Source organism: Micromys minutus, assembly GCF_963924665.1.
Source record: "Micromys minutus genome assembly, chromosome: X".
NCBI classification, from domain to species: Eukaryota; Metazoa; Chordata; class Mammalia; order Rodentia; family Muridae; genus Micromys; species Micromys minutus.
This window is the reverse complement of record NC_137970.1, coordinates 90,372,261-90,384,963: the sequence shown is the minus strand read 5'-3', so window position 1 is coordinate 90,384,963 and position 12,703 is coordinate 90,372,261. Positions and strand designations below refer to the sequence as shown.

General features: G+C 40.0%; 1 protein-coding gene across 2 annotated transcripts in view; it reads right to left on the bottom strand.

Annotated features, from left to right (window-relative positions):
• DOCK11 (dedicator of cytokinesis 11) overlaps window positions 1-12,703 on the bottom strand; it is a 170,017-nt gene that overhangs the window by 68,189 nt on the left and 89,125 nt on the right. For both annotated transcript variants that reach the window (XM_080910695.1, XM_080910696.1), the window contains exons 21-24: window positions 8,737-8,858; window positions 8,213-8,299; window positions 7,363-7,452; window positions 1,183-1,301 (exon numbers count right to left, since the gene is read on the bottom strand). In XM_080910695.1, the coding sequence (XP_080766821.1) occupies window positions 1,183-1,301; window positions 7,363-7,452; window positions 8,213-8,299; window positions 8,737-8,858 (418 nt within the window). The remainder of the gene's footprint in view (window positions 1-1,182; window positions 1,302-7,362; window positions 7,453-8,212; window positions 8,300-8,736; window positions 8,859-12,703) is intronic.

Below are 12,703 nucleotides of genomic sequence, written 5' to 3'. Positions count from 1 at the left end.
CATTCCTCAGAAGAACTAGCCACACTTGTGAAATGTGCTAAGTGACTACCTTATTGTATAACACAAGTATAGAACAAGACTGAAGAAATGTCAATTGAAATGTATGTTTGTCTTAAACATAGGCATGGAATAGTAAACAACAGTGCAAGAAGAGTGTGGGATTTCAATATGTCATTTTCAACAATGGATGGGTCAACTAGACACCAAATCAGGAAGCAAATATTTGACTTTAACTATACATTAATGAAATATAGACATATACAGAACACATTTCATTAAACAGTAAAAAAAAGACACATTCTGCTTGTGTGCACACAAATAATCTCCGGGACTGAACATACATTTGATTATTTTTAAAAGTCTTAATAAGATTTAAAAAGACTTCTATCATACCAGATAGAGTTTTCAACGACAGTATGGTGAAGTAAAAAAAATCAGTAAGAGAAGAAACTGTGGAAAATGAAAACAACAGTGGGAAGTAAATGCCATGTTTCAGAAAGAAAGAAAAAAGACAGAAATAAAAGTAAACTTGCAGGAATATGAGCAGATTCGGGATGTATAATATTAAGTAAGGTCACATGGTCTCAGAAAGAAAATAGCAAAGGTTTCTACCACATGTCAAATCTAGCCAATATTATGTGTGTGTATACATGTGTATATATATATATGTATGTATGTATGTATGTATGTATGTAAAGAAATATGCCTGTGGGCTCAGTATAACATGTATGAAAGAACAAGAAAGGCTGACTATTAGAGGATTAGAAAGGACCAAAGAAGAATAATAAATAAACAACATAAAAGAGGATATACAGTTAATTTTTTCTAGTTCTAATTCTGCCATGGAGTTGTTAGTTTCGTTGATGGTTAAGTGCATAAAAATAGGATAAATAGTGAAATTCCACAGCTTCCATTCTGTATGGCTAGTCTGACTGAGAGATGCACAAATGTTGGGTCTGATTAATTTAGGTGTGTGTTGTTTATTTTAGTTGCAAGTTTTTTAACAAGAAAGAAAGAAATCAAAAGGGATGAAATTTTAAAAAATTCAGACAAGTGATGATGAGACACAGTATGACCAAACCAATGGAACAGAACAAACACATTTTTAAGAGGGAAGTTTATAGCCATGAGAAAAGAAGACCTGAAGCAAATAGCTTCATTCATTATAACACTGAAACTCACATGGTGCAGTTGATGGGAACGTCATCTTCATGGGTCATGTTTGTGAGAACTCGGAAGAGTTGCATAAGAATTACAGGTAGAAACTGTATCATGACTTGGATCTCCATGGCATGCAAACACTAAAATAAGTCATTATTAGTTATGGAAAAAAACAGAAATATGATCTAATTTGCAAATGTGAAACAATAAGAAAATTAAGTAATGAGCGACATATTGGCTTGAGTATATGCTTGCTGAAATGTGCACTTCCTAGACAGAAGACCTGCTAAGGACTTAATCTACCCCATTGCTTTTCTATTTGGATTCTGTGAGTTAATTAGACATGAATACTTAACTAAAGATAGCAAGTACAATTAATTTATGGGCTTGATAAAAAGACAACTGGCTTTTGGTAAATCTATCATCATTGCCAGGATGGAAGTTAGAAAGATCTGCCTACAAACACCATGAATTCTATATGCCTTTTAAAACAATCATAGCCTCCAGCTAACCTGATGGTAAGTTAAGTGAGCCTCAGTAAAGAACATGTCTGTACGTAATTTGCTTTATCCCATATCATCTATCAAACTGAGATAGTTTTGCACTTTAACATCTGTTTAAAATTTTTATATTTTGCTTACTGTGTGAGGGAGTGAGTGTGAGTGTGTCTGTGTGTGTGTGTGTAGCACACATACACATGCACGTGAGAGCTTATGTGCCACAGTGCATGGGTGTAGTCAGAGGACAACTGGCAGGAATCAGCTCTCTCTTCTATTACATGGGTCCCAGAAATCAAACTCAGATGGTCAGGCTTGCCACCTTTACCGAATAGGACATCTGGCCAGTCCTCCAACATTCTTTGAATACATTTATCCCACATGCATGCACTCTGTCTCTAATAATGGACCTTACAAACATCCAAATGTAGCGCTGATGTATAGTATACACTTACGCATAGAAATGTTATAGTGCTGCTTGCTACATCCCTTTCTTCTTTCCATATTCACTAGCTTCATTACTCTATTAGCCAAGCAATAAAGAAAATCCAACTTTGCTGAGAACTTTTTTTTACATCAATTCTATGTGTAGTGCTATGAGAAACACAATGAGCCAAGTCTTTGCACTTAAGGGAACTCATCATTTCCCTTTATTGGTCTCCTTTACTCTGTCTCCACATCCTCACATGCATCTCTCCTTTCCAGGACTCAATCATTTGTCTCTCAACAAGAACTTTAGGCCTCTGTGTAGCTTCTCTCCCACCAGGTTCACAACATAGGCTGACAAGCTCCAGGAACACAGGGTTGTCCTTTTAAGGGCTTCCTTCCTGTGCACTCTCTCTGCTATTATCTCTTCTGATGTCCCCTTTTAGGATACCCCCTTGACATTTTTTGTAGAACATCTACAGTTTCTCTTCATTCTCACTATACCCAGCACACATTTCCAAACCGATTACCCACCCACCTTGGACCACTTTCTACCAAAATGGTTTTCATCTTCTTTTTTCTATTAGTGCTGAAGATGTGACAGAGTCCCATATGCTAGGTAAGCATTTTCCCACTGACCTACATCCTCAGCCATCTAGAATGTGATGTCTTCCTGTTTCTGTGAGTAGTAGTTCTCATTCAGGAATCACATGGTCTCTGTGAGAGATTTAGTGATGTCGGACTATTTTTGGCTCTCACAACTTGCGTATGCATGCATGTGCTACTGGTTTCTATTAGGTAGAGGCCTGATTTGCTAAGCATTCTACAACAAAGAGCTATCCTCCCCTACATGTCATCAGCACTGAACTTGAGAAAACCTGAGCTATGAAATTAAGTTAAATGTACTGAAGACCTGACCTGCATTTTTAAAAATTATTTTTTATTAATCATTTCATTTGTTTATATCTCAAATGATATCCCACTTCCTGGTTACCCCTCCACCAACCCCTCATCCCACATTTGCCCTCCCCCTCCCCTTTGCCTGTATGAGAGTACTCTCCCACCCACTCACACTCTTCTGCTTAGCTGCTCCAGCATCCCCCTACGCTGGAGCATCAAGCCTCCCCAGGACCAATGGCCTCCCTTCCTGGTGCTGTGAGGCAAGGCCATCCTCTACTACATATGTATCTGGAGCCATGGATCCCTCCAGGTACACTTCTTGGTTGGTGGTCTAGACTCTGGGAGCACTGGGTGGTCAGGCCAGCCTATGTTGTTCTTCCAATGGGGTTGTAATCCCCCTCCCTAGCCTACATTTTTGAATCTTAAAACTGACTACTATTCTTCAGAAAGCCAAACTAGCATCACCATTGTTCTTAAAATATATATGCCATATGCTTTCCTTCATTTTGTTTTGTTCATAGTTTTTAGCCAGTTCCCAATTACTCATCCAGGGCAAATTCAAATCCTTATTTCAGTGAATCTATTTCATTTTTCTCATTCAATGGAAGTGTACTGGATCTACTTCTAAAAGTCAAACAACGGAGAGCAAACCAAACAAGATGAACACTGCTCCTACCATTAGAGAGTTCACTGTTGAAAGGGGCAAGGACATGGGACTAAATCACTATGGTCCAAATAGTCAACAACAGGACAGGTATGTGTACAATGTGGACAAAAGAAGCAGCAACAGGACCACAAGTAGGTAGCAAATGGGAGCTAAGCAGAAGGGAAACAAGCCAGGACAACCAGGCAGACAAGGCAAATGAGCACGTAGGATGGTGCCCCCTGATACCAGGCTATGGCTTTTATCTTCTAGAGTTTATTCTCAACAGTAACCAGGGGGTACTTTTTGAAACGGAAATCAGTTAATGCCATCTTTCCCTTGTTAAACACAAACCAAACAAAATCACTACAAAGGCTGACACGGGCCTCCATGATCAGTAAAATCTCCAGGTTGAGCTTCCAGCAGCCTTGCCCCCTCCTCTCTGTTCCCTGTGTCCAGCTATGCTGTCTTTGCTTTCCTGTAAACACACCAATAAAGGGCACACACACCCTCTAGAACAGTCTCTTCTCGCCTATGACTGTCAACCATCTTTCCATCCCTCTTTAAGCTGAAATTGGCATTTCCACAGACGAGATTTCCCCGACAACTCTACCTCAAATGCTCTCATTAACCTGTTATTTTCTTCGTGACACTTATTTTTCTAAAGTTTATTTATAATCTCCCTACCCATGCAAACCTAGTTCTGTCCAAATTTCCCCTGGTGACACTTCCAGCATCCGGAGCAATGCCTTGCCAACATTCAAATCCTTGGTGAATGGCTGAATAAATAAATAAGGCAACAGAAGGCAGGTAAAATGGGAATCCTTTAATACTTGCAATTTTGTATCAAACATGTAACATTTAATAACATCTGTCTTCAACAGTTGTCTGTATTATGAAGAAATTGCTAGCTAACTTACTTTTTGCTCTGTCTTTGGTTAGGCTTTAATATCCATACTGACAATGTTTCTAAGTCATTCTTCTGGGCAAGCTCCTTAGGTACTACATACATAACAAAAAAATGAATACCTGAATTCATGAAACTACTATTAGGGATAATAGATAGAAAGGTTTGCTGTGATGTTCATAGGCACTAAGAGATATGTCACAGACTCCACTCAGCAAACAATCAGCTGGAGCACTGTAGACAAATCTCCTCTACTTAAGATGTCTATTTTCTTATCCTCAAAAAGAAACTTTTGCACAACCTCTTTCTGCACTATTTCTGCAATTGCATGCCATTTCACTTATGGCCACCAGAGGGCGGATATGCATCGTATAATTCTTAGACAGTTCCACACCCTCAAAAGCAAATACCAGTGTACATTTTGTTCCATTTGAAGAATACTAGTATTTGAAAAATTGTATCTAACACCACTCTGAAAATTCTCACAAAGGGTTCATCCAAAATCAATGATTTTAACAGATAAACTGTAGATCCGTATAGCTGGAGTCTTCCAAGATAGTACTAAGGACTGGATTTGAAAGTTACATGACTATTAGGCTTCATAATAAAAAGTTCCTAATAAGAAGTCCTTAATAAAAAGTACTTAATGCTAACTGAGGCTGAGAGTCACTAGGGATTGACTGTCTCTCTTGAATAAAATCTGAACTTTTTTTTTGTTAAATGTGGCTGGCAGACTAGTACTATAAAAAGAAAAAGTTTCTGGTTCAGTCCAGTCTGGGAGGATAACGCAGGACTATTGGCAGTTCAAGGCCTACCAAGGCTATATAGTAAGTTAAAGACCAGCCTGTGCAACTTAAAAAAAATGTCTTGAAATTTAAAAATAAAATACAGGGCTAAGGAGATAGCTCAGCAAGTAAGCTGTTTGCCAGGCAAGCATGAAGACCTGATTTTGATCTCCAGCACCAACATTAAGAATCTGGGCATGGTGTTGCCAGGTTGTAATTCCATTGGTAGGGAAGAGGCAGAGATTGGCAGATTCCTGGGTGTCTCTGGCCTACAATAGCCTACTTGTCAAGCACAAGGCCAGTGAGAAATTCTGTTTTGAAATACAAGGTAGACAGCTGAGAAACAGAACCTAAGATTGACCTCTGGCCTTCACATATATGTACATACATGTGCGTGCACACATGAACATACACACGTATACAAAATACCCAAAAGGGAGGCTATAGCTGCATGGTAGGGTGTTTAAGTACTAGCATGTGTGACATCCTGGGTTTAATCCCCCCATAAAACAGCAAAAGAAACAATGGCAAATCATGCCCATGTCAAACTCCTGCAAGACTTGCTATTTGACTTAAAAAAAAAAAAAAAAAAAACTCTCCTCACTATCCTTAGACACTCCCCAGATGCCCTAAGGTCATCCCTTATCAACTTCATGCACCAGTCATATTACAGTCCTTCTTGTTGCACAACACACCTAGCCAAACTCTTGTACTGACTCTCCTCGGCTCTTCCTCAGGCAGACACTTGGCCACCGTCCTCCTTTAGGTACCTACCCGCTCAAGTATCACTTTGCCAGAGGCATCCTCTCTAGTAAGATGAAAAGTCTACTACATTTCTTGTCTCACTATTGCAGTAGCTCTCTGGCTTCCTAATTAAAATGTGACACTTTAATACAGTTCCCCATGTTGTCATGACCCCAATCCATAAAACTGTTTTAGTTGCTACTTCATAACTGGAATTTTGCTACTGTTATGAATCATGTTAATCTCCGATATGCAGGGTATCTGATGTGTAACTCCCCACAAGGGGTCGCAGCTCATTTCTTTGCTCATTCCCTCAGCACATGAAAGCTCTTTAGTAAGAGATACTGTTTTCTTTGCTTACATCCCTGATGTGTGTTTCCCAGGAGGTACTCCAGAAGCAGTGTGTCATGAACAATTATGACCCAGATTAAGTGTCTTATTCAAGCCTCACAAGCAATGGGCATTAATTACTCCTAGCCCAATGTGACAGCTAAGAGAAGTTGTGTGTCTTGGTAAAGGTTAATCACAGACCAAGTAAATGACAGATCTGCAGCGCAGAATCAGATTAGGATTCCGGACCCATATGCTCTATCTCACAGCATCCTCTCGATCTCTCTGAAAGAAGGGGTCTCCAGAGACCACTGTCAGGCAGTAGCCAATGGGTAAAGGGAAATCCTGTACTCATCAACTTAAAATGCCTCATATTCTCCCCAGCTTACCTACTAACTAAGTAATGAAAAGAAGCAATTACTGCAGGGAGGTCCTAGGATGCGCATCACAGTCCCCACACAGAGGGAACAAACCTAACATTAGGTTCTTTGCAGTATGGCATCCTGAAGACCCCTTAAGACTCCCTCCCTTGCGCTATATGCAGACAATGTTTCTAGCTTTAGTGGGCCCTTATGACAGTCTAGTCTCCCACTAATGGACACAGGACCATTTCACATTTTATTAAAAGAAAAACTGTTTTGTATTCTTTCTGGCCTTTTCCCCCACAACATGCTCTCCTTTTAGTGGAAGTAAGCAGGAAGAGCCAAGACTCCCCCCTCCCCCCTAAAACCATTTCTGCATCTAAATTCATAAGGTTTCTAAACCATTTAGTCAAATTTTGGCTACAACATTTTCTCCCTAATGCAGCCATGCTGTTGTCTGCTTCTAAACAGCCACTTGATGGAAAAGTAGAAAAGAGAAAATACCCTCTTGGATTTTCAGGTGTTTGCCTTTTTTTTTTTCCCACGTCAAAAATGTAGCAGCAGAAAGGCACGAAAAATGAACCTTTTGCAGAACCTGTTCATTTACCTTTAAATATTTAATGAGCTCCCCTGGAACTTCTTTTGAGCCCGACTGAATCAGCTGGCAATGATGAAAGAATTTGTGCACATGCAGATCCTGGAACACAGATAGAAACAGCCTTATGAAATCTGATTCATTATCCTCAAGCGTAGGCTCTCCAGCTCTCCCTGATCCAGCATCATGGAGGCCTATCTATCTGGGCATTCTAACACCTAGACCCCGGAGCAATGCCAGCTCTGCCAACTTATGCCCTTGACGGCCTCTTGATCTTCATATAAAACACCACAGCCAGGTGAACGTGGCATGTACCTGAACACACAGGAAGCGGCTAAACATGTCCAACCAGGTAAGCACTTATTCAAGGCTTTAAAACACAAAACAAAGCAAAGCAAAATAGAAATAGTGTATTCTATCAAATTGAGTTGATCTCTATTTTAATGAAATGACCGGGAACAGAGCGCTGAAATTACAGATGAGGAAACTGTAGCCTCAGGAAGTGCCATGATTCCCTGGCGAGCCATTTCTGGTGTTCAGTGCCCAGCTTAAACCATGACACTCTGCTGGGGAATGCACTTGTCTCATATGACGTCTGTACATGTTGACTTTCCGGACAACATGGGTCATATCAGGAGATGGAAAAAATGCAATATGCACTTTGAACTAGCACTTCTTATTATTTCATGCCCCGGGAAGCTATTTCTCCTAACTTAGACTTACTTCCTTTCTTCATGTTTAAAATGCTGATGATAGCCTCTGTATGCAATTCCTCCAAGGCAGTAGGAGATTAAAAATAGTCCAGTTTAATGAGGAAACATATTCTAGTCTTCAGATGAGAAATGTGGGTGCTGTAACTTACCTGAGTATAAATGGTTGATTCTAAGTGGGTCTTAATCTTCAACAAAGGTTTTGCACCATCTACCCACTTGATATCCGCATTCGATTGCTAGAGAAAATACAGCCATGAACATGTATGTGACATGGAGAGATATATGAACAACCTACAGTACCACCCATGCATGTGAAGAGATTTCAGAAAAGAATGTATTAGGTTCCACCAAAGGAAATCATTGAGAAAATAAGTGACTTTTAGAATAAACATGTCCTAAATAAAGTTGGATTTCCAGTCCTCTCCAGATTAATATAAATTTCCATAAAATGAGTTACTTAAATAGATGAGCTTTTAAAAGTCATGCCCCAAATCCAGTTTTAAAAGATACCGAAATCATCAGCTTTAAACACAGAGCAGTCTTTCCTGCTTAACTTGATTGTGAAGGAGGACCAGCCTTCAGAATTCCTGCCCCACATTATCCCAACCAAATTCTATTTTCAAATACACACAACAGGATGACTTCCCCAAAGGAAGACATCACCCCGCCCTACCCTTCTTGATTCAGCATCATTCACGTTCAAGTAGCTTGGGGGAAGATTGGCTGAGACTGGCAGCTGCTGTTCCAATGTGATGACTCTCCCATCCTTCAGCAAAGGTACCCAGGCAAATCCAACTGCCAAGACAATAATCAACCGTAAGAAATGAAATCGCAAATACAATTAACTACACAAATGTCTGCAAGCTGGGGAAGCAGGCGGGATGGTGATGTTTCCAGGGATCTGTATGTGGGAGCCCAGGTGTCGGACAACTGTGGTGCAGGGAAGGAACAATGCATTTGGACCATTTCCTAAGCCCAGCCGGTCCCCTAAAAAATTATTGGCTCTGTATCTTTGGCAATAAACATGGGAGCAGCATAGCCCTTTCAGTTAAAAGAATTGAGGGGCCGGCCTAAGAGGATTCATGAAAATATTTAAATGTCTCACATGTGCCTTAATATCAGTTGGGGGCTGTTTGGGTAGACTCATGTTTTAGAAGGTTCAAATCCCTCTTATCTATCCTTCTACTTCAGAGTTGAAAGTCACAGTAGACACCATCTCACACAGCAATCTAAAACTTCTTATGAGGACATGCTGGGATATCAGAGTATGGAAAGTTAAGGTCATAAGTCAAGGTTACAGCCTACATTGGATACAAGGTAGTAAAGGAGCCAATCACTTAGACAGGCAGCGCTTTCCTGCCTGGAGGTCGAGGAGTAGAATGAGAATGCAGCCAGGCTACGGTGTTTATGACTTCAGTCCACTGAGAGATTTCCTGCCATCTCTACATTTCTTAACACTTCTACCCCCAAAGGGGAACCTTGGCTTTCTATTAGGAAACTCATTATGTTCTGCTATACTAACCAGAGACATCTGTGTTGCTCAAGTTCGTCGTGTCAGTCTTTCCATTATACAGATTACTCTGGGCTTCAAGTGTTTATAACTTAGCTGTAAAAAATAAAAGAATAAAAAAAAAAAAAAAAAAAACCCAACCTTGCTCTTGATGGACTTCTGGCAAATGGAACAGGGTGTTGGCTGAAGAGTACTTTGTAAATCCACTGCTTTCCAAGTCTTTAAAATTCTTTGCATGAATGCCTATGCTCGTATATGCATGCGTGTGTTTATACTGAGAACTCAGAAGTCAACGCAAATCTGGATACAACGTTTTCGTGTACATGTCTAATTTGGCAATTTTTTTTTCTCTTCGAAGATAACCAAAACATGGCTTTCTCTCAGTAGACTGAATGGCTTTCACAGACACTGCATCATGTCCAAAGAGCATCCTCTCCAGCTCCGCTTCAAAAATGCTTCCCCCAAGACTTCTGCTTTCAGAAAAGGCAGGAAAGTGATGTGTGCAGAAACACCACTAAAAATGACAATGTCAGGAAGCCCAGGAGGCCCCAATCCTACACAAAGGACCACAGCAGCTAAGGAATGTTGAGAAAGGAAGAAAGTCTTCCCCAGGGAAAAGCACACCAATTGGTTATTAAATACCAAATGGTCAGCCCTCAAGATATGTGTGTGTGTTTAAGTAACATAAATATAACACTAAGCAGGTTATATTTAATAAATAAAAAAAGGCCATGAGTCTGAAAGATAGAAAGGGGGAGTATATAAGATGATTTGGAAGGAAGAAAGGGAAGGAAGAAATGATATAATTATAATCCCCAAAATAAAATAAAATAAAATAAAATAAAATAAAATAAAATAAAAGAGAGAAACAAAGAAATTACACTGTTGATGCATGAAAGTGAAGATTAGCCCAATGGGAGTAGGGTGTCAGGCACTTCCAAACTAGGAAAACATAGTTCTTGTTCTTAGACAATCATTTTCCTCGTGATGTTTTTATTGTGTAATTACAGAATTTGTGTAAAGATTTTTGATGTATTTTCAGTTGCTCTATTAAAAGGAATTACAGAAAATGTTCATTGCTCCTAAAAGAAACTCTAACACATCACACCAACTGTCATTTTCTCCCGACCCTAAGAAGCCATCAATCCACTTTCTGTCTTCATGATTCTGCTTAGGTGACAGTTTCGCACTGTGAATTATCAGAGTATGGCTATATGTTTCCCTTAGTTGAAACTCATAGGCGGCACTTGGAAGCTGTAAAGGTACGCTATCGGGCATGCCATCTGGCTCAAAGGTAGGAAGCCACTTACAGGGAGGACAGTTAGAATTGATGAGTGACATGAAGAATCACCACCTCATGCTTCACTGAACACTTTGCCCATTTCTGTCTAGAATTTGGATGAGAAGACTGCAATTTAGCACTCAGGTGGAAAGTACTTGCATGAATTCTTCTAGTTCTGTCTGGTTTCATTTCATTTCTCCAGGCTCTAACTGCAGTTTCAATGGTGGCTCCCTAATACTGAGCCCCGCTGCCTGATGGTGCCCCTCCAAAATCTCAGTAGCTCCTCAAACACATCAGTCCGAGCCTGCCACATACTGCTGTGTCTTCCTTGCGACCACCTAATTTTGAAACTTCAATGGTTACTGTCAAGCATCCATCAATTAGTCAGCTGGGAATTCACAGGAGACTGACTGGTCAAAGACCATCCCAGAGACTCTCAAATTTGTGCAGACATAATTTAACTATAAAAATGGCATAGTAAGTACCCTACATACATCCTCCTGTACATTTCAAAGTATTCCTTGATTGCATATAATATCTGCTGAAATGTAAATCTATGTAAATGTTTGATTACACTAATTAGGGGACAAGAACAAGAGGGGAAAGCATATATGCATTTAGTACAGATGCATTTTTTCTTCAGACAGGGACTGTCTCTCTAGTCCTGGCCCTCTCAGAATTAGCTAGTAGACTAAGCTGGCCTCAAACTCACAAAAGATCCACCTGCTTCTGCCTCCCAAATGTTGGGATTAAAAGGATATGCCACCAATCTCAGCTTCAGATCCAATGTTTAAGAATAACATTTACAAGGACTGGGAAGCGAGCTCAGTTGGTAAAGTGCTTGCTACACAAGCATGAGGTCATGAGTTCAGTCTTTAGCACAAATCTTTGAAAAAGCCAAGTGTGGTGATGTGCAGTTCCCAGCTCAGGGCACTTCGGAGACACGTGGATCCCTAGGGCTTGTTCAGCAGCTAGCCTAACCTACTTGCCAGGTTCCAGGACAGTGAGAGACCCTGTGTCAGTAAGACTGGGTGGCACCTAAGGAATGACACTGGAGACTGTCTTGTGGTTTGATTGTATATGTATGTGTTCATATACAGTGAACATATACATACATACAAAATAATATTTTAATCCACCAATGGTTGAGTATATTTATAAGGGACCTACAAAGGTTTTTATTGAGAGGACATAAACCTTAAGTGTGTTCTTTCCTTTAAAAATAAAAGACACTCATACTATAGCATCAGCTAGCATTAAGCTCATAGCAATCCTCCTGCCTCAGACTCCTGAGTGCTGCAATTACAGATATAAGCCTTCATACTTGTCTTTCCTTTTCTGTAATTCTTCTTTATTCTTCCTTCCTGATATGATCATAGTGTACCCTTTCCTTTATATAACCTTTTAAATAGATCTCCAAATAGTATCCTTCTTTCCTTCCTTTCTTTCTTCCTTCCTTCCTTCCTCCTGCTCTAACTCATACTGCCCTTTACTTTGCTTCCTGGCCCATTTTCCTCCAAAACAGCTTATACTGGTGTTAGTAACCTTTCAGTCATCCCACACTGGTAATAAAATGAAGTCAGATCCACATTCTGGCATTCAAGACTTTCCACAATGCAATCTGACATCCTGTGGTTCCACACCCAGTACCCTGGGCTCCTATGTTTGTTAAGAACAAACATAATTATGTTTGTTATCTTTCTGTTCATATCCCCTTAATACTCTAACTCTGTAAAAGCTGCTCCTTCATCTCCTAAATACCCCACCTTCCTTCCATTATAGCATTCCAAGATCAACCCCATCCTTTAAGTTTCATTACAATACCTTCTCCTGAAAGACTTGCCTGAG